The 24,481-nt window shown below is 38.9% G+C and overlaps 1 protein-coding gene across 4 annotated transcripts in view; it reads right to left on the minus strand.

Annotated features, from left to right (window-relative positions):
- The window catches only part of LOC133638425 (astrotactin-2-like), a 910,889-nt gene that overhangs the window by 298,810 nt on the left and 587,598 nt on the right, over positions 1–24,481 (minus strand). For all 4 annotated transcript variants that reach the window (XM_062031014.1, XM_062031015.1, XM_062031013.1 and 1 more), the window contains 2 exons: positions 11,765–11,931; positions 8,386–8,574 (listed from right to left, as the gene is read on the minus strand). In XM_062031014.1, coding sequence (XP_061886998.1) covers positions 8,386–8,574; positions 11,765–11,931 — 356 coding nt within the window. The remainder of the gene's footprint in view (positions 1–8,385; positions 8,575–11,764; positions 11,932–24,481) is intronic.

Below are 24,481 nucleotides of genomic sequence, written 5' to 3' on the forward strand. Positions count from 1 at the left end.
CATCATTAACATCACCATGATCAACCTCAGTAACATCATCATCATCAATATCATCAACATCACCAACATCAGTAACATCATCAACATTGGCATACTTACCAACATTGACATCATCATTAGCATCCTCATCGACATAACCATGATCAACCACAGTACCATCATCATCATCATCACCAGCATTATCAACATCACCATCACCATCACCAACATCAGTACCATCATCAACATTGGCATAATTACCAACATTGACATCATCATCAGCATCCTCATCGACATAACCATGATCAACCACAGTACCATCATCATCATCCCCAGCATTATCATCAACATCACCACCATCAGTATCATCATCAACATTATCATCAGCATCATCATCAACATTGGCATCATTACCAACTTCATCACCAACATCAGCATCATCATCAACATCGGCATCATTACCAACATCGACATCATCATCAACATCACCATGATCAACCTCAGTACCATCATCATCATCAACATCATCACCAACATTATCATCAACATCACCTTCATCAGTATCATCCGCATCATCATCAACACAGGCATCATCATCATCATCAGCACCATCATTAACATCACCATGATCAACCTCAGTAACATCATCATCATCAATATCATCAACATCAATATCATCATCAACATTGGCATAATTACCAACATTGACATCATCATCAGCATCCTCATCGACATAACCATGATCAACCACAGTACCATCATCATCATCATCATCATCATCATCACCAGCATTATCATCAACCTCACCACCATCAGTATCATCACCAGCATTATCATCAACCTCACCACCATCAGTATCATCATCAACATTATCATCAACATCATCATCAACATTGGCATCATTACCAACTTCATCACCAACATCAGCATCATCATCAACATCGGCATCATTACCAACATCATCATCAACATCACCATGATCAACCTCAGTACCATCATCATCATCATCATCACCATGATCAACCTCAGTACCATCATCATCATCATCATTATCAACATCACCCTCATCAGTATCATCTGTATCATCATCATCATCAACATTGTCATCATCAACATTGTCATCACCAACAGTATCATCAATATCACCCTCATCAGTATCATCATCAACATTGGCATTATTACCAACACTGACATCATCATCAACATCACCATGATCAACCTCAGTACCATCATCATCATCATCACCATGATCAACCTCAGTACCATCATCATCATCATCATTATCAACATCACCCTCATCAGTATCATCTGTATCATCATCATCATCAACATTGTCATCATCAACATTGTCATCATCAACATTGCCATCACCAACATTGTCATCATCAACATTGTCATCACCAACAGTATCATCAATATCACCCTCATCAGTATCATCATCAACATTGGCATCATTACCAACACTGACATCATCATCAACATCACCATGATCAACCTCAGTACCATCATCATCATCATCATCATCATCACCATGATCAACCTCAGTACCATCATCATCATTATCAACATCACCCTCATCAGTATCATCTGTATCATCATCATCATCAACATTGTCATCATCAACATTGTCATCACCAACAGTATCATCAATATCACCCTCATCAGTATCATCATCAACATTGGCATTATTACCAACACTGACATCATCATCAACATCACCATGATCAACCTCAGTATCATCATCAACATCATCATCTTTCTGTCTGGCACTCATCGAGGGTGGACGCTCCCCTTCCGTCTCCCTTATCTCTCCTGCTTGCTTCTTTGTCTTGTCTTAACTTTCTTGTTGCCTCTTTTTGCACTGCTCTCCAAATCTAAACATTGGAACTATTTAACTGGCCTCAACGAAATTGACAAGATCTTGGTTTCGGGGGAACCTGTTTTTGTCGTGATGAGGCGGTTGTTGCTGGACACGCGACGGACTCTTGGGAGAAGAAGGAGTGCTTCGTTCCTGGCGACCCTTTTCGTCGAGGACATGAAGATATCTACCTATTCGGAATTATGACAACAGGACATCTGCTGATTGGAGTAAGCGTTGCTCTGGTTTGTCCAAAAATTGGAAGTTGCCGGCAGTCTTCAAAGTACCCCAAATCTGCCACGAATGATTGGAGGATGCGAGAAGAACTGTGGACACTCTTGGATAACATCGGACTGTCTGCCTCGCAGGATTTTTGAGGACCAGTCATAGACAATTTAGAGTGAAAAGCAAATTTTCATTTTCACTCGCATACAAAACATTGTAACTTGGATTGTTTCCCTGGCTTGGAGACTCTCCCGAAGGACAGTGCGGCGAAGACACAACAAACTCCCTTCTTGTCTCTCATGGACACACACCTGTTGTTGTTGACTTTGGACTTATCGGCTGCACAAGAATCAAGGCCCCGGAACAGAGACACACTGTAGGCTTACATACAAACAACATGCATCCACAAAAATATACGCCACACATACACCCCCCCCCCAACCCCCCAAACCAAACACCCTCGACGCAAATCTCATTGGGGTGATGGAAGGATGGTCAGCGCCGAGAGCTGCGGCCTACCACCGTTACTCCGCCCCTTCCCTCTGTTGCTAGATATCTCGAGATGTATGTTGTAATATGTATATGTGCTTTGCTATGGAGGTTTTTTCCCACTCCAGACTGGGCCCCCTTAGGAGCCCAGTCTAGATTGTATTTTTTTACTCATCCTTCCCCAGCGTTTTACCTTTTCCCCCATCTTTTACGGGGCGCCTTGTGGCGACCCATCAGCGTTCCTGTTCTATAACCCTGTACACTGTTTGTTTGTCTAATCTTGAACGGGTTTGTGCTGAAAACAAAGTTTCATTGTACTTGTGCAATGACAATAAAGACCTATCATCTATCATCACCAACATTATCATCAACATCACCTTCATCAGTATCATCTGCATCATCATCAACACAGGCATAATCATCAGCATCATCATTAACATCACCATGATCAACCTCCGTAACATCATCATCATCATCAACATCACCCTCATCAACATTGGCATCATTACCCAACATTGACGTCAGCATCATCATTAACATCACCATGATCAACCTCAGTAACATCATCATCACCAACATTATCATCATCACCATCATCAGTATCATCATCAACATTATCATCAGCATCATCATCAACATTGGCATCATTACCAACATCAGCATCAGCATCATCATCAACATCACCATGCTCAACCTCAGTACCATCATCAACATCAGCATCATCATCAACATCGGCATCATTACCAACATCGACATCATCATCAATATCACCATGATCAACCTCAGTACATCATCATCATCATCATAATCATCATTAATTTTCCTGAGGGAACTCTCCTGAAGGAATCAATAAAGTACTATCTATCTATCTATCATCATCACCCACATTATCATCAACATCACCCTCATCAGTATCATCCATATCATCATCATCATCAACATTGGCATCATCATCAGAATCATCGTCAACATCACCATGATCAACCTCAGTAGTATCATCAACATTGGCGTCGTCATCATCATCACCAGCAGTATCATCAACATCACCCTCATCAGCATCATCATCAACATCGGCATCATTACCAACATCGACATCATCATCAACATCACCATGATCAACCTCAGTACCATCATCATCATCATCATAATCATCATTAATTTTCCTGAGGGAACTCTCCTGAAGGAATCAATAAAGTACTATCTATCTATCTATCTATCTATCTATCTATCATCATCAGCCACATTATCATCAACATCACCCTCATCAGTATCATCCATATCATCATCATCATCAACATTGGCATCATCATCAGAATCATCGTCAACATCACCATGATCAACCTCAGTAGTATCATCAACATTGGCGTCGTCATCATCATCACCAGCAGTATCATCAACATCACCCTCATCAACATTGGCATCATTACCCAACATTGACGTCATCATCAGCATCATCATTAACATCACCATGATCAACCTCAGTAACGTCATCATCACCAACATTATCATCATCACCATCATCAGTATCATCATCAACATTATCATCAGCATCATCATCAACATTGGCATCATTACCAACATCAGCATCAGCATCATCATCAACATCACCATGCTCAACCTCAGTACCATCATCAACATCAGCATCATCATCAACATCGGCATCATTACCAACATCGACATCATCATCAATATCACCATGATCAACCTCAGTACATCATCATCATCATCATCATAATCATCATTAATTTTCCTGAGGGAACTCTCCTGAAGGAATCAATAAAGTACTATCTATCTATCTATCTATCTATCATCATCACCCACATTATCATCAACATCACCCTCATCAGTATCATCCATATCATCATCATCATCAACATTGGCATCATCATCAGAATCATCGTCAACATCACCATGATCAACCTCAGTAGTATCATCAACATTGGCGTCGTCATCATCATCACCAGCAGTATCATCAACATCACCCTCATCAGTATCATCATCAACATTGGCATTATTACCAACATTGACATCATCATCAACATCACCATGATCAACCTCAGTATCATCATCAACATTATCATCAGCATCATCATCATCATCAACATTGCCATCAGTACCAACATTGACATCATCAGCAACATCACCATGATCAACCTCAGTACCATCATCATCAACATCACCAACATTACCAGCAACATCACCATCACCAACATCACCTTCATCAACATCAGCATCATCATCATCAACATTGCCATCAGTACCAACATTGACATCATCATCAGCAACATCACCATGATCAACCTCAGTACCATCAACATCACCATCACCAACATTACCAGCAACATCACCATCACCAACATCACCTTCATCAACATCAGCATCATCATCATCAACATTGCCATCAGTACCAACATTGACATCATCATCAGCAACATCACCATGATCAACATCAGTACCATCATCATCAACATCACCATCACCAACATTACCAGCAACATCACCATCACCAACATCACCTTCATCAACATCAGTATCATCATCATCATCAACATTGCCATCAGTACCAACATTGACATCATCATCAGCAACATCGCCATGATCAACCTCAGTACCATCATCATCAACATCACCATCACCAACATTACCAGCAACATCACCATCACCAACATCACCTTCATCAACATCAGTATCATCACCATCATCAACATCAGTATCATCACCATCATCAACATCAGTATCATCACCATCGCCGCCATAGCCATTGTCAAAGGATTACCTAGTTCTATTAAGATGTATGATGGCTGCAGGGACAAAACTACACCTGTGTCTTATAGTTTTGATCCCAAGTACTGTGTACCTGTGGCCAGGTGGGAGGAGCAGGAAGTCACCGTGCAGATAGAACTAGTGAGCTGTGACAGCTGTTTCATACACAGGGCTTCAGGGTTAGTCTGAGTCTCACCAATAGTCCCATTTGACGACCTGGCTCAGTGAGTTTCTACTCTTTAAAGACAGGTTGCCACTGTGTGCGTGAGTGACATGAAGAAAAGCTATGACTTGCTTGGGGAGAAGGTCTTTGGCACCAACAGTTTGGCTCGCATTATTAGACTGCAGCTACACAACATCTTGTCTCTCTCAGACTTAGTCTTCTGATATCCGGGTCATTACAGTATACAACAAGTTAATTGCAGAACATGACAAAAAACACAAGAAATGTCAAAGAATACTTTTTTTTTACCAAGTTAGAGCAAAATGGGGTAAAATTGTGTTTTGACAAGCAACATTTTATAGATCAACTGGCAGATTTGTTGGTCTTATTTTGGTCTTAAGCCGCAGATACATACGTTGCGAAATGCGTTATTTAAACAGAAAGATAAATGTTAATTTGCATACCCTGCTTGTTTCCAAACGGTGCCTGTGACGCGGCAGTAAAACGGCTGATCAAACAAAACAGAAGTCATCTTCATGAACCCACTAGCTGCGGAAGCGAGCTCTTCTATCAATACTCAATAACTTCACATTGACATTTTAGTGAGTTTACCAAGGAATTTGTGGACATTTCGATGTAAGGTAATACGCAAAACACTCGTAAACGTGTTAGCATATTAGCCAATGCTAACGATGCTAGCTTCGTTATACTACGATAACGCATACACATATGGATGAAAACACTCCTACAGATATCACACATGGTGGGGTTTAGACTTAGACTTAGACTAACTTTATTGATCCACAAGGGAAATTGTTCCCCAAGAGCTCAGTTACAAAGGATGGAAAGGATAATGCAGGTATAACGTAGACTAAAAATGTACCATAGTAGCAATATAAAATATAACATATATATAATATTTACATATTGTATATACAGTATATAATATATACTGATATATTATACAATTATATTATATAAACATTTTTTTATAAAATATACAATACATAACACATCCCGATTACCATGTACAATATTACATATTATGTACAAATATTGTAATATGAACATGTAATATGTATGCAACGTTTTAGTTATATTGTAGAACATACATACATTGCTTGGAGTGATGAAAGAATAATCCATAAAAGTAGTACCATTATGGACGGCTAGAAGACTACACGACACTACGATTGGAAAATAAACAAAACACTGCCGTTAAAATAAAATACCCCCCCAGTGTGTTTGCTTATTCGTTTTATAAACTTATTTTTATTATAGCCGCCAGCGGAGAAAAAAACAAAAAAAAATAGCCGCTCTGTCTTTTAAGCCACAGGGTTCAAAGTGTAGGACAAAAGTAGCGGCTTATAGTTCGGAATGTGTTTGTGACGTGTCTTTATTGAAACATGTGCCTGTTAACTTGCTCTCAAGAAGTCATTGTCCCCCTTTTTCGCCCCTCTATGACATCATCACTGGTTGACTCTGTAGATATTTGCCTACCTGAGTACAACTGCAGTTACAGAAGGTAAGAAACACTATTTAATTCAATAAATAACTGGCAGGAGGTGTCTCCGCGTGGCCCTTCCCCTCCGACTACTGCATTTTTTATTTCACATTGTTCCTGTACGCATGCAAAACTATAATTTTCTTTAGGTAGGTAGGTAGGTCTTTATTGTCAATGCACAAGTACAACGGAACTTTGTTGTCAGCACGAACCCGTTCAAGATTAGACAAACAGTGTACAGGGTTACAGCACAGGAACGCTGATGGGTCGCCACAAGGCGCCCCGTAAAAGATGGGGAAAAGGTAAATGCTGGGGGGGGGGGATGAGTAAAAAATACAATCTAGACAGAGCTCCTAAGGGGGCCCAGTCTGGAATGGGGAAAAAAAATCCATAGCAAAGCACATATACATATTACAACATACAACTCGAGACTTGCAACATATGGGAGGGAGTGCGGGCTACGGTGGCAGGTTGCAGCTCTTCAGGCGCTGCCCAGCCGTCTATCACCCTTAAAGGATTCGCGTTAAAAATTGTGTACATATTTTTGGGTGTCTGAAAGTTTTATTGAGGGAAAAATTGTGTTGGGCTTTTTGAAACAAATTACTTAAGAAAACCGAGGCATCACTGAATATAGCCTCCAACTGTAGCATGTGATCAAATGCTGTAAGTTGTGGATAAATACAGGGCGTTAAGTGTAAGCAAGCCTTAATTAGAGTTTCGAAAAATGTGAAAACTTCTTACTCATTGATAGTGGGGAATGCTAGGACACTTGACACAATTAGGAACCAGACTAAGATATAGGGGAGTTACCAACTGATGTGTACCTACCTTGGAACTTTAGACCATATGTGTGTGGCAGAGTATTTATGGTACAGTCGTCTTGGCTCCGAGTAGTGTATGTGTTTGCCCTATGTGAAGCTTTAGATATTTGGTTAAAAATCCATCCTATCACTCATGTATCTACTCAGTGGCCTAGTGGTTAGAGTGTCCGCCCTGAGATTGGTAGGTTGTGAGTTCAAACCCCAGCCGAGTCATACCAAAGACTATAAAAATGGGACCCATTACCTCCCTGATTGGCACTCAGCAACAAGGGTTGGAATTGGAGGTTAAATCACCAAAGATGATTCTCGGGCACGGCACCACTGCTGCCCACTGCTCCCCTCACCTCCCAGGGGGTGATCAAGGGGATGGGTCAAATGCAGAGGACACATTTCACCACACTCAGTGTGTGTGTGACAATCATTGGTACTTTAACTTTAACTTTATAGAACATTTCAATGCCATTGCATGTAGAAATAGTGAATTGGTAATCCAGTGCAACTGCTAACAGGCTAATATGTGTTTTAGCCCTTGGAGAGATACAAATTAAAAGGCATGGTGACACGATCATGCACAGAAATGTACCTGAAAGTCATCTGGAAGATCTGTCCCAGGTTGACCTGCTGGCTTTTGTTGTCGTACCCGTGCAGCATCTCCCCGAACAAAGTGTCGTTAAAGTGAGCCGCCTTCCGCGGACATTTGGGCCCCTCGCAGTTGTCTGACTGCAGAAGACAGGAACGCCCGTCCGCTGCCAGTTTGTACTCCTGCACACACCTGGGGAGGGTGAAGACAAGTCAGCGTGTCATCGCGTGCACACGTCGATGGGTTAACAATATTCCCGTGACAAAGACAGCGAGTGGGATGTTCCGCTGTCCTTCAATCGAATTTATGTGTAGAAAACAAAGACGTCCAGAGAAGACCATAGCAAGGATACGAGGTATGCAAATGCATCGGCAGATGGCCATCACTGAAATGTGCAGCCTATCGGAAATCAGTAGAAATGTTCTCGACGACAGCTAATTAAAAAAAAAGCACTGCAGCGGAGTTAATTAACAGTCGGTATCAGCATAACACGTGTGTGATGTGTATTGAATGGCACGGACCAAATACCAACCGCGTCCTCCATCTCAACAGCAAAGGGGAAGTCGAAGGTGGTTGAATGGCTAAATTAACATACACGGACTCCAATGACAATACAGTACAATTTCAGCTATGACTAGAGCTGGTTGGCCAGCAGGGTGCGCTAAAGAGCCTTACCTGCTCCGAGGAAGACCTACATATGCTTGATTGCCCGTGCCAAAAAATGGAATAGACTATTTCATTGTAAAACACGACACAGAAAGTAAAAATATATGTGTTTGGTTATTTTTTTGTCTATACGTATGCAACAGATTACTCGTTAAGTCACATTTGTCTGTTAGCCCGGGTGAGGAGTCAGTTAAGCCAGAACTAACCAGCGCCAGGCTGGAAAATTCCTACGCGTTTAGCATTTCTCGTAAAATAATACATGACTCTCATAATGTTTTTTTTCCGTAGTTACTGTGCCAGAGGCGGACATGCATTCTACTGAGGTGGCAAATTATCCTAGATGTGATCAACATTATTTAAGACGCACCACCCGAAATAGACATAACGTTATTAATATCAGTACTACAGATACCATTAACAAAAATGCCTCAAAACAGCCCACTACCTATAATACGGCTGTTTTAAACATCAGATTATTGGCTCCAAAAGCGCTATTAGTTAATGAGACAACAATCTTAACGCCATTGGTTTCGGTGAGACTTGGCTAAAACCAGATAATTTTTTTCCACTTAACGAGGCATCTCCTCCTAGCTATAGGAGTGCACATAATGCCCGTCCCCTTAAAAGGGTGGAGGGGTCGCACTAATGTCCAATGAAAACCTTAACCTTAGCCCTAACCTAAGTATTAAATATATATCATTTGAGGTGCTTACTATGAGGTGTGTCACACCGCTACCTCTCCCTCTGGCTAGGCCCTATTCGGACTTAATCGGTGAAATTTCAGAGTTGGTTGCTGATCTAGTGACGCATGCCGATTATATAATTATAAATGGGGATTTTAATATCCTTATGAATACCCCATCCGACCCTCTGTGCGTGGCACTCCAGTCTATAATTGATAGTTGTGGTCTTACACAAATAATAAATGAACCCACGTATTGCAACGGTAATACGATATATCTAGTCCTTGTCCTCCAAAGTTATGGTATTCTTGTACACTAATATTAAAATCATCTTTTAACAAAATTATTCAGACGGCCATCCGGATCAGCACCAAATTGCAATTTCTGAGATTTCCTGAACATGTAATCAATATCTGCTCATAACTGCATTTATAGCGAACTTAAATAAACCGAGTTGACCTGCTTTGTCAGTCACCCACTATTTGACTATGTTTACAATGTGGACCAAATCAGATTTTTTCGAAATCCATTTTTTTTCCAGCTGACTGTTTACACCGCAAGTAAAATGTGATCTTTATCCGACTTGCACAACACCCAATGTGGCCTCGAAGTCACTTGCATTCGATGAAGTGAAGACAGAGGATATACAGTACATATGTATAGACATACAGTGCAGGCCAAAAGTTTGGACACGCCTTCTCATTTCAATGCGTTTTCTTTATTTTCATGACTATTTACATTGTAGATTGTCACTGAAGGCATCAAAACTATGACATCTGTAAAGTGAAAACCCTTTCAGGGGATTACCTCTTGAAGCTCATCGAGAGAATGCCAATAGTGTGCAAAACAGTAACCAGAGCAAAGGGTGGCTATTTTGAAGAAACTAGAATATAAAACATGTTTTCAGTTATTTCACCTTTTTTTGTGAAGTACATAACTCCACATGTTCATAGTTTTGATGGCTTCAGTGACAGTCTACAATGTAAATAGTCATGAAAATAAAGAAAACCCATTGCATGAGAAGGTGTGTCCAAACTTTTGGCCTGTACTGTATATACATACAGTATATAAACATATATATATATATACACTACCGTTCAAAAGTTTGGGGTCACCCAAACAATTTTGTGGAATAGCCTTCATTTCTAAGAACAAGAATAGACTGTCGAGTTTCAGATAAAAGTTCTCTTTTTCTGGCCATTTTGAGCGTTTAATTGACCCCACAAATGTGATGCTCCAGAAACTCAATCTGCTCAAAGGAAGGTCAGTTTTGTAGCTTCTGTAACGAGCTAAACAGTTTTCAGATGTGTGAACATGATTGCACAAGGGTTTTCTAATCATCAATTCGCCTTCTGAGCCAATGAGCAAACACATTGTACCATTAGAACACTGGAGTGATAGTTGCTGGAAATGGGCCTCTATACACCTATGTAGATATTGCACCAAAAACCAGACATTTGCAGCTAGAATAGTCATTTACCACATTAGCAATGTACAGAGTGTATTTCTTTAAAGTTAAGACTAGTTTAAAGTTATCTTCATTGAAAAGCACAGTGCTTTTCCTTCAAAAATAAGGACATTTCAATGTGACCCCAAACTTTTGAACGGTAGTGTATATAAATATATATATATATATATATATATATATATATATATATATATATATATATATATATATATATACTGTGTACATACATACTGTATATTTTCATATATTACATATAGCCTATCATTAATGCAATATTGACTAGTGATTTATGAATTTCACCACTGAAAACCCTTTACTCACTGGATTACACACACACAGTTTGGGATACAGAGTTGCAAAATATTTTGCTACAATAATACTTGGAAACTTTCTCCCACTCACTGACTCTCAATAAAGGGAAGCCCGGGGAAGACTGCCCCAGTTAATCAATCAAATATTAAACTATATGCATCAATATTCTGAGGGCCCACCGTACTTGATTTTGTTGTAAAATTCGGGGCACTATGACAAATCAACTGGTGTGCAATAGTAGGGTTTCTCTCACCCGCAGTACATGAGCACGTTGTTGGATCCGGGCTGGTCTTCGAGAGGTACGAGCTGCTGGTGGCAAAGCTGCTCGCAGCCGCCGTTGAAGCCGTCCGTGCAGTCGATGCCCCTGGAGTAGTCATAGCAACCGGAGCCATCCTTCATCGGCCTGAGCCCATTAGGACACTGCACGTGAGGACACAGACGGGGGAGGAGGAAGGGGGAGGGGGGAGATAAGGGAGACAGAAGAAGCGGAGGAAGGCGCAGAGGTCAGCACATGCATTTTAATCAGGCGTCACCGAAGGTAGCCCAGAAGATCAGAGTGGGGGAGCGGAGCAGCGCCGTGACAGCAGAGAGGGAATCAAAGGAGGTAAACGTGTAAATTCCAAATATGACAGCACCTCAGCTCCCTCTTTACTTGATGTTTGCAAGATGCACACAGATGTGTATTATTAAAGACATCCATCATCCCTGTTTGATCTTGAGATGGTCTGAGTATTACAGTCCATCTGGGATTCTTTTGTTATCGTTGCAGCTTAAAGTCTCTAAATCTTCGGTGGATTTTTGCGAAAGTGGCAGCCAAATATCGATGTTTTGAGGGTTTTTTTTCAAAAACAGTCATTTGTGATTTAATGAACATGTTATCCATGTTTTGAGTGTTACTTGTAATTTTAAACTCAAAAACCACATGACGGCAACAAAAATGGGAAAACAAATACTTTATTGGTGTTTTACTTGTTTTCTACCACACAGACTTAAAAGTAATCACTATATGGCAGTAAAAGCACATGTCCTATTTTCTTGACTATAGGGGCATTGGTATATAAGCCGTAGTCACTACATTTTTGAACAAACACATATTTTTCTATATATTAGACACACCGGACTATAAGTCACATCACATGGACAAAGATAAGACCTTCTGGAGGAAAGTTCTGTGGTCAGATGAAACAAAAAATGAGCTGTTTGGCCACAATACCCAGCAATATGTTTGGAGGAGAAAAGGTGAGGCCTTTAATCCCAGGAACACCACACCTACCATCGAGCATGGTGGTGGTAGTATTATGCTCTGGGCCTGTTTTGCTGCCAATGGAACTGGTGCTTTACAGAGAGTAAATGGGACAATAAAAAAAGGAGGATTACCTCCAAATTCTTCAGGACAACCTAAAATCATCAGCCCGGAGGTTGGGTCTTGGGCGCAGTTGGGTGTTCCAACAAAACAATGACCCCAAACACACGTCAAAAGTGGTAAAGGGATGGCTAAATCAGGCTAGGATTAAGGTTTTAGAATGGCCTTCCCAAAGTCCCGACTTAAACCCCATTGAGAACATGTGGACAATGCTAAAGAAACAAGTCCATGTCAGAAAACCAACACATTTAGCTGAACTGCACCAATTTTGTCAAGAGGAGTGGTCAAAAATTCAACCAGAAGCTTGCCAGAAGCTTGTGGATGGCTACCAAAAGCACCTTATTGCAGTGAAACTTGCCAAGGGACATGTAACCAAATATTAACATTGCTGTATGTATACTTTTGACCCAGCAGATTTGGTCACATTTTCAGTAGACCCATAATAAATTCATAAAAGAACCAAACTTCATGAATGTTTTTTTGTGACCAACAAAAAATTAAGAGTTGTAGAAATGATTGGAAACTCAAGACAGCCATGACATTATGTTCTTTACAAGTGTATGTAAACTTTTGACCACAACTTTATATACTTTATCTAATGGCATTCTTGTTGTATGGCTTCAGTTTCGTAAATTCACCAAAACTTCACCGTGGAGTTATTGCGTCTGTTCAGCAGATTACAGTGCTAGCTTCCACAGCTAGTGGGTCCATGACGATGGCTTCTGTTTTGTCCGAGCAGCCGTTTTACTGCCGTGTTACAGACACCGTTTGGAAGCAATTACAGTATGTAAATAAATAAAAAATCTGTGTAAATAACTAATTTCACAACATACATATCTGAGGCTTATAGTCTGGTGCGGCTAATATATGGAACACCATGGTTTATTTGTATTTAGTGGGTGCGGCTTGTATACCGGTGCACTCTATAGCCTGGAAAATAACGGTACAGTAGCAACTATACACTGCTATAAAAAAACTACATGTACACAGTCTACTCCAAAGTGTTTCATTTCTATATTAATGAACGATAACAATGCTTGCTGAAACGTGAGGAGTGCCCACACTTTTGTGAGATACTGTATGCACACCAGTGATGTGCGGTCACTGGAGGCAGGTGAGGCCCCGCCTCACCTGCCATCATGGAAAGAAAAAAAATGTAAAAAGAAAAAAAAATAATTAAATTGTTATATGTATTCAGTGATTATACTATAAAGTTATTTTCCATTTAACTTCACCAGTTTTAGATTATTTTTATTCAAAATCGCTGAATTTTCACATTTGCCGTTCAAATACTGAGAAGAGACGGTGCGGTGATCAGCAGCAAGTTGAGGCACGTCACCCAGTTGTGCCTCAACATGGATTGCGGACTCGGCTAACTGCTGGCCTGCTGTGCAGTGAAACCGTATTGCTATATGAACTATATTATACCTTTCCATAGTTTAGTTAGCTGAGGTATATAATGTACAGTGTATTTAGTCAACAACTGTATGTGTGTAAAGTATTTCTTGTGCTGAGCAATCAAAAAACTGCCACGAAGACGCACTGTGAGGCTCGCAGTAGTCCCGCCTCCTGGTGCCGGTTAATGCACCCCCGCCGCAGAATGCACCCCCCGACGGGAGCGCCACACCAACCAAAGCCCACACCCAAACCCTCCACGTGCAAGACCGAATCCACCCAAAAAAGTCACTTAACAAGAAGCCAAAAAGTGCAAAAACAACAATGCTCGCGGCGGAGGGACACAACATTAGGTACACCTGCAGACTGCAGCACGGTTTTCATATTTCATTCATTCACAACTCCTCCAACACGAACACCACTGTTCCCGCACTTATAAGTAAAGGTAAGACCATAATAACGTTTTTTTTATTAAATGTGCTTTTTTGTGTGCTACAGTTTGTATGTGTAAAGTTAAAGTTAAGTTAAAGTACCAATGATTGTCACACACACTAGGTGTGGTGAAATTTGTCCTCTGCATTCGACCCATCCCCTTGCTCACCCCCTGGGAGGTGAGGGGAGCAGTGGGCAGCAGCGGCGTCGCGCCCGGGAATCATTTTTGGTGATTTAACCCCCAATTCCAACCCTTGATGCTGAGTGCCAAGCAGGGAAGAATGCTGGTATGAGCTTTTAAACATAACCCGTTAACTGCTGCCAATCAAATGGTGAATAATATACTCTTTAGGGTTCATATGTTTGTAAATCTGACTGTGATGAAGTCAGTGCCTCACCTGACATGAACCTCACCGCACGCCACTGATGCACACAATAGCCTTTGGAATCTTTTGCACGAGTCCGGTTACGGCAGGATTTCTACATCTTTTTTCTGTGAATGGATTTGCCAGTCAGATCCCTTTGCTGCATCTCACAAACACATGAATAGCAATGTCCACTGGCAAGAACCCAGAATGGAGCCATTCATCAAACAGTGCTGTGTAATTCTGCGATTGTCATGCAGGTTTCCTGTGATTGAATAGGAGGAGTTAAAGTTAATCATTAACAGAGCTCTCTCCCTCGTCCTCTCTCTCTCTCTGCAGAAACAGACAAGGGAGCAGGAGAGGATTTATTTCTTGAGAATTTATGATTTTTGGTCTGTTCTCTTGCAAGGATTCAATGTGATGGCAAAAAGGTCTTTCAAACTGGAATATGCAGTTTTTTTTTTTACTGAGATGTATAACATGCAGAACACGTCCTTGCCAATACAGTGGGGCCTCCAATTAAGTGGTACAATTAGACTTAGACTTGGACAGACTTTATTGATCCACAAGGGAAATTGTTTCACACAGTAGCTCACTTTCAAAGGATAGAAAGGATAATGCAGGTATTAAGTAGACTAAAAATGTACCATAGTACCAATATAAAATATGACATATATGTAATATTTACATATTATATATACAGTAAATAATATATACTGATATATTATATTATATTTTCAAATGTATTCAGAGTTCAACCAAAATATATTGGAAAAGTATGCCTCAAGAGTTCAACTAATCCCACCAGGCTTCAGCTTACTGAGAGTTAACTATGATGATAACTAGGGATGTCCGATAATATCGGACTGCCGACCCGACTATCTCACCTGGATAGTAGAAGGACGAGAATGTATTCCGACAAGTTGGTACACTTTGACAGCCAATTTAGACCCGTACAATCTAATTAAAACAACATCCAAAAAGTGCCAACAATGCTCAATTTACATTTCGTGATTTAAATATTAACCAAGTATTAGTGATGTTGTTATTATAAGTGCTAACACAGACAGACTATTTATAGGGGTGTAAATCATAGATCATGCATCTCACTTGGATAGTAGAAGGACGAGAATGTATTCCGACAAGTTGGGACACTTTGACAGCCAATTTAGAAGAATGACACAAACAGACGCTTGGTTCCACAACCCATTTCCTTTGCGTGGACTATGAGTCATTCTTCATCGTAATAGGAATATATGAACATCCCAGCAGTCGTCATCCAAATGACCGCAGACCTTGTACAGTAAGTGATGTTTTATTAATTAATCATTAAGTGCAGTTCCCCTTTAAAATAATGCATGCATAGTTAAACAAGGTTTTATGATTAGGGACATACTCTGAGACTCAATCAATTCACTTTACATTATTGTTTATGGGACTGACAACCATAGAACCAGAAGTTGACATTGCAGTGATTTACTGGAAAGCATCTGGTTGCAAAATTTTGTGTTTATGAATGTTTATTCAAAAAAACTAATCTGTGTACATACATCCTCGTCTAACACAAGTGTTGTCATGAAGCAAACTTCAAAAAATGTGTTCGTAGTGTGCACACTCTAAAGGGGCAATTGCGAGACGAGACGCTACTCCGATAATTACGAGCGAAATGATGTTGCTTTCCCGAGTGCACTCGAGGGGATTGAAAACATGCTAATTAGCTTCAGAAAAATGCAACAATTCAAAACAAAGTATACATAAAACAAACAAACCAAAAAAAGGCAATAACAAGCAAACATTCCCAAGTTCCATTAAGTTCTTGATTGGACAACATTAAAGAAGTCAAATGTAGGGTATTGCTTTTATCATTGATGAAATAGAAAAGAACATAAGTGTACTCATCCTGCCAATCATTTCCCACAAGATTAAAAAAACTAGAGAAATTTAGCATGGTTATACTTTAGAGAAGTTAGTATATCAAAGTAGTATCCCAGCAGGCACAATACATTGATACAACATTGATTATACATGCATGTCCTTTAAAACTGATTTTGAAACAACGTTGCAGAATAGTTGTATTAGTAAATCCAGACAACAGTTATATCTGACGTTGGATCGACTTTGGTTGGGAAATTACCAAATTTCAATGGTCAAATCAACGTCAGAACCCAACATTGATTAAACATTTTTAAAGAACATGTTCCATTGCCAGGTTTGAGTTGCCCAACGTCAGGACCTAATTCTCGACGTTTTAATGTCTTGTCAATGCTGGGATAGATTCACAATCAACACACAGCTATTTATTGTCGAAATAACTGGTAGCTAGCGTTGGGTGATATGTCATAAATCCATATTGTGATATGTATCGCAGCTCCGTGCAATATGGATATACATTACAATATATTCTATGGCATACAAACAATAATAGAACCATTTTAAAACAGGCTACAGGCTGCTCATCTTCTGGCTGATGGCGTATGATCGTACAATATTTATTGTGTTTGTAGGATCATTTCACAAAACAATCGAGAATTGTTGGGAACCGGAATCGCCCAAATTCAATTGATGACCATATGAACGATTATTTTAAAACTCAAGTGATCTGTTGATAAATGTGTTCGATTAATCGAGTAATCTGATAAAACTCACTTTTTAACCTTACTGCATATTTATGTATAATAACGCGTTAACATTACATTTCAATAACGACACTCATTATCTTAACAGGTGATTAATGCGAACATTTTTGTTTATTGAACTTGGCTGCAGTTCACTTCCTACTGATGAGCCACAAGCGAGCAGAAATGAACAAAGGAAAGTCTACCTTATGGAAATATCAGGTTCAAAGCCATGGCAAGGTGTTCTCCCGATAATGACTATTTTTCACCGTGAGAAGAGGCAAACGCCTGCTGCGCGCATATTTTAGGTGGGTGGTGCTTCACTTCCGTGTTCAGATTACAGTTAAAGGCCTACTGAAACCCACTACTACCGACCACGCAGTCTGATAGTTTATATATCAATGATGAAATCTTAACATTGCAACACATGCCAATACGGCCGGGTTAACTTATAAAGTGCATTTTTAAATTTCCCGCTAAACTTCTGGTTGAAAACGTCTATGTATGATAACGTATGCGCGTGACGTCAATCGTTGAACCGGAAGTATTGGTACACCATTGAATCCAATACAAAAAAACTCTGTTTTCATCGCAAAATTCCACAGTATTCTGGACATCTGTGTTGGTGAATCTTTTGCAATTTGTTTAATGAACATTGAAGACTGCAAAGTAGAAAGTTGTAGGTGGGATCGGTGTATTAGAGGCGGACTACAGCAACACAACCAGGAGGACTTTGAGATGGATAGCAGACGCGCTAGCCGCCGACCTCACCTTGACTTCCTCCGTCTCCGGGCCGCCGACCGCATCTATGATCGTCGCTCCGTGGATCGCTGGAACGCAGGTGAGCACGGGTGTTGATGAGCAGATGAGGGCTGGCTGGCGTAGGTGGATAGCTAATGTTTTTATCATAGCTCTGGGAGGTCCCGTTGCTAAGTTAGCTTCAATGGCGTCGTTAGCAACAGCATTGTTAAGCTTCGCCAAGCTGGAAAGCATTAACCGTGTATTTACATGTACATGGTTTAATAGTATTGTTGATCTTCTGTCTATCCTTCCAGTCAGGGGTTTATTTATTTTGTTTCTATCTGCATTTAAGCCCAATGTGCTATCACGTTAACTCCGTAGCTAAAGAGCTTCGCCGATGTATTGTCGTGGAGATAAAAGTCACTGTGAATGTCCATTTTGCGTTCTCGACTCTCATTTTCAAGAGGATATAGTATCCAAGGTGGTTTAAAATACAAATCCGTTATCCACAATAGAAAAATGAGAAAGTGTGGAATCCAATGAACCCTTGTACCTAAGTTACGGTCAGAGCGAAAAAAGATACGTCCTGCACTGCACTCTTGTCCTTCACTCTGACGTTCCTCATCCACAAATCTTTCATCCTCGCTCAAATTAATGGGGTAATCGTCGCTTTCTCGGTCCGAATCGCTCTGGCTGCTGGTGTAAACAATGGGGAAATGTGAGGAGCCTTTCAACCTGTGACGTCACGCTACTTCCGGTACAGGCAAGGCTTTTTTTATCAGCGACCAAAAGTTGCAAACTTTATCGTCGATGTTCTCTACTAAATCCTTTCAGCAAAAATATGGCAATATCGCGAAATGATCAAGTATGACACATAGAATGGATCTGCTATCCCCGTTTAAATAAAAAAATAATAATTTCAGTAGGCCTTTAAAGTGCAGTGGTAAGATACAATTTAGATTGGTACTGTGACTGATTTAGTAAGTAAGATGACATAAAAGCTCAACATAAATGAAAGACGGTCGGCAGGATGTCGAAAGAAGACTTTTTATTGCTTTTTATTTTTTGGCTTAAAAACTAACGATAAAGGTGAAGTTATAACACTGAAACGCCCTCAGGAAGAGGTGCTTTAAGACATGGCTAGCTAGCTAGCAGCTAAAGTCCAGCCCCAGTCGGCAGTGTTTTAGCTACTTCTAAATCACTAATCCTCGCCTCCATGGCGACAAATAAAGTGAGTTTCTTACAAGTATCATCCCTGCAGGACGAGGAATAGCTAAACATGCTTCACTACACACCGTAGCTCACCGGCGTCACAATGTAAATAAACGCCATGGGTGGATCTACACCTAACATCCACTGTAATGATACTAAGTACAGGAGCGTATCAAGTCGATACTACTATGATTACATCTATATTTTTTAACATCACAAAATCTTCTTTCAAATGTATATTATGTTTATGAACTCAGGAAATATGTCCCTGGACACATGGGGACTTTGAAAATGACCAATGTGTGATCCTGTAACTACTTGGTATCGGATTGATACCCACATATATGGTATCATCCAAAACTAATGTAAAGCATACAAACAACAGAAGAATAAGTATTACATTTTAACAGAAGTGTAGATAGAACATGTTAAAAGTAAATGAACAAGTAGATTAATAATTAATTTTCTACCACTTGTCCTTTCATAATTTTGACAAATTAATAGAATGGAAAATGACACAATATGTTTCTGCATTCGTCAGCAGACTAAATTAGGAGCCTTTGTTTGTTTACTTACTACTAAAAGACACGTTGTCTAGTATGTTCACTATTTTATTTAAGGACAAACTTGCAATAAGAAACATATGTTTAATGTACCATACAAGTTTTGGTTAAAATAAAGCCAATAATGCAATTTTTTGTGGACAGCATTATTCACAAGTGAATAATATAAATACAGTCTATTATACAGCATTATTCACATGTGAATAATATAAATACAGTCTATTATACAGCATTATTTACATGTGAAAAATATATATATGGTCTATTATACATCATTATTCACATGTGAATAATATAAATGCAGTCTACTATACAGCATTATTCACATGTGAATAATATAAATACAGTCTGTTATACAGCATTATTCACATGTGAATAATATAAATACAGTCTATTATACAGCATTATTCACATGTGAATAATTAAAATACAGTCTATTTGACATCATTATTCACATGTGAATACTATAAATACAGTCTATTATACAGCATTATTCACATGTGAATAATATAAATACAGTCTATTATACAGCATTATTCACATGTGAATAATATAAATACCGTGTATTATACAGCATTATTCACATGTGAATAATAAAAATACAGTCTATTATACAGCATTATTCACATGTGAATAATATAAATAGTCTATTATACAGCATTATTCACATGTGAATAATATACATACAGTCTATTATACAGCATTATTCACATGTGAATAATATAAATACAGTCTATTATACAGCATTATTCACATGTGAATAATATAAATACAGTCTATTATACAGCATTGTTCACATGCGAATAATATAAATACAGTCTATTATGCAGAATTATTCACATGTGAATAATATAAATACAGTCTATTATACAGCATTATTCACATGTGAATAATATAAATACAGTCTATTATACAACATTATTCACATGTCAATAATATAAATACGGTCTATTATACAGAATTATTCACATGTCAATAATATAAATACGGTCTATTATACAGAATTATTCACATGTGAATAATATAAATACGGTCTATTATACAGCATTATTCACATGTGAATAATATAAATACAGTCTATTATACAGCATTATACACATGTGAATAATATAAATACAGTCTATTATGTAGCATTATTCACATGTGAATAATATAAATACGGTCTATTATACAGCATTATTCACATGTGAATAATATAAATACCGTCTATTATACAGCATTATTCACATGTGAATAATATAAGTACAGTCCATTATACATCATTATTCACATGTGAATAATAAAAATACAGTCCATTATACATCATTATTCACATGTGAATAATATAAATACAGTCTATTATACACCATTATTCACATGTGAATAGTATAAATACAGTCTATTATACATCCATGTACAGTCAAAGTGTACTGTATACACTGATTATAGTGTAAGTGCAGGTGTGTAAAAAACACAATCTGATATAATGTATCACAGGTAAAATGACACACCAGAAGTGAGAAAGGTGTGCAAAGAGGAAGTCTCACCCCAGCCTCTAATCACACAAAAATAAGCGCGTTATCATGCTTCCTATTTCATGTCTCTCCTGCTGCTAAGTAATGATCCGCTTCATCTTGATACAATTATGTCTTTAGATGGGAACCATGTATATTTATGTACGCCCGCCACGTTGTCAGCATCCTTTCTTATCTAATGGGCTGACTTCATCTTCACGTCCGTGGCCGCCACACTTGTCAGGAGCGTGCTATTTAGGGAGGACGAGGCATTAAGAACAATCTGTGCATATATACACTCAGCTAATGGCTCCATTCCGCATCCCCCGGTCTGTCCATTGTGCTCCGGGGAGAGCGGCCTGGGGTTTAAATAACGCTACACTCTCTCCTGTCTCCACCGGTGACAACATAACAAACGAGGCCTGAGGGTTGCCTTTGTCCCGCGACTCCATCAGACTGTGGAGCTCAGCATGATGGCTGAAGGTATTTAAAGGCTGCTTTCTCTGATAGTGAACACAAAGGCAACAAAAGGGCTGCTTTTTTGCTACAGTACATTGAAATATTACATGCGTCAAAGCTGCCAGAGAACACTAAAGTATCAACATTTCATCTAAAGAGACCTTTGACCTTACAGCGGTCACTCCAATTATGCACAGCGAACATACAATTATGGTATGCATCAAAATATTCTGCCTTTTAAAAAACAATGATGCTCAGTTTTGATTCACTATAAACTGCCAGCGACTTATTGATGTATGTTTTGTTTTTTAATTGATAATAATGAACCCTTACACTTATTTCATGCTAAATATTGTCACTAGATTATTAGTATTTTTGCGAAATACAACTTGTTATCCTTTTTTTATATCATTTGATTGTAATAAATTACACAATTTATTTCTACTGTGCTTTTAACTACCGGACTATAAGGCACACTTAAAATCGTTTTTTTCCTCAAAACTCGACAGTGCACCTTATAATGTAAGGAATAATGCTGGTTTTGCTTACCGACCTCGAAGCTATTTTATTTGGTACATGGCGAAATGATAAGTGTGACCAGTAGATGGCAGTCAAACATAAGAGATACATGTAGACAGCAATATGACTCAAGTAAACAACACCAACATTTAATATGTTCCATTGAAAATATAGAACACGACGCTCAAAAATCTATCAAAAATGTTTTAGTACGACTTTGGTAAGCTATGAAGCCGCACCGCTTGATGGATTGTACTGGGCGTGGCGAAGTTGGTAGAGTGGCCGTGCCAGCAATCGGAGGGTTGCTGGTTACTGGGGTTCAATCCCCACCTTCTACCATCCTAGTCACATCCGTTGTGTCCTTGGGCAAGACACTTCACCCTTGCTCCTGATGGCTCCTGGTTAGCGCCTTGCATGGCAGCTCCCGCCATCAATGTGTGAATGGGTGAATGTGTAAATACTGTCAAAGTGCTTTGAGTACCTTAAAGGTAGAAAAGCGCTATACAAGTATAACCCATTTATCATTTTGTTTCGCAATATTATGCAAAAGCAACTTTTCTTACCTTCTGGTACCTGCTGATCTGTATTTGGGATCTGCATAAGTCCTGAAAATTTGCGTGGGTCCGCCTTTGTAGTCTGTGCCGACACAGTAGACCAGGGGTGTCCAAAGTGCGGCCCGGGGGCCATTTGCGGCCTGCAGGTCATTTTTTAACGGCCCCACGGCACATTTTAAAAATATGATTGAAAAAAATTAAAAACATGAAAAGTGGTATATAAGAGCAAACAGGTGAAATGTAACAAGAAATGTTGCAATGTTTACTCTAATAATACAAAGCTGCCATGCAGGCTGTTTCTTTGTTTAAAAAACAATAATGAATCAAAATCAATGTTAGTATGAATTATTGACCTATTCAAGGCTCCAATTACGTCACATTAAATATTCCACTTTGAGGTATTTTTGGGGGGAAATGTTGCATATTTTGTGTTTGCCATATAAAAAACTGAGCTGATTTTTTTAAAATAAGGGCCTAAAACTAACAAACAAAAAACATAAACAACAATAAAACTTATAATTGACGGATAAATCTGAAGTGTATCTCGAGATTATTGTGTTAAAAGTAAACAGTAAAAAAAAATTAGAATTTATTTTTTAACACTTTAATGAGTAGGACCCTTTTGAATCCCCAATAATTTTAGTGTGATTTGTTTTTAAGTGTCATTGCTCAAAAAATAATAATGAATTAAAATCAAAGGTGTTATGAGTTATTGACCTTTTTAAGGCTCTAATTATTATATAATCTCAAATATTCCACTTAAAAATTGTATTGGGTGAAAATATTGCATATTTTGTGTTTTTTCCATAAAAAACGGGGTTTTCTTTGACAAAAAGAGCACACAACTTAAATCTTTAAAAACGTTATATTGACAGATAGACCTAATGTTGATCTAGAGATTTAAATAAAAAAATTTTTTTTAAAATAATAATACTGAATAATGACACATTTTTAATATTTTTTGGACCAAAACCCTTTGGGGTCCCCGGGATCAAGCCTGAGTGGAGGCCTAAATGTATATTTTTTATACATATATTCAATTGGTTTTTAAAATAAAAAATATCAAAATGGCCCTCGCTTGCTTTGATTTTTTAGTGCGGGGCCCTCAGTGGAAAAAGTTTGGACACCCCTGCAGTAGAAGATAAGCTTCTTCTTATTCTCTATATTCTTGTTATGTGACATTCATCCTCCGCTGTTGCCATTTCTAATATAAAGTAGTGTAAAGTTCTTACTTATATCTGTCAGTAAACTCGCAATGA

This window comes from Entelurus aequoreus, linkage group LG21 (genome assembly GCF_033978785.1).
Source record: "Entelurus aequoreus isolate RoL-2023_Sb linkage group LG21, RoL_Eaeq_v1.1, whole genome shotgun sequence".
NCBI classification, from domain to species: domain Eukaryota; kingdom Metazoa; phylum Chordata; class Actinopteri; order Syngnathiformes; family Syngnathidae; genus Entelurus; species Entelurus aequoreus.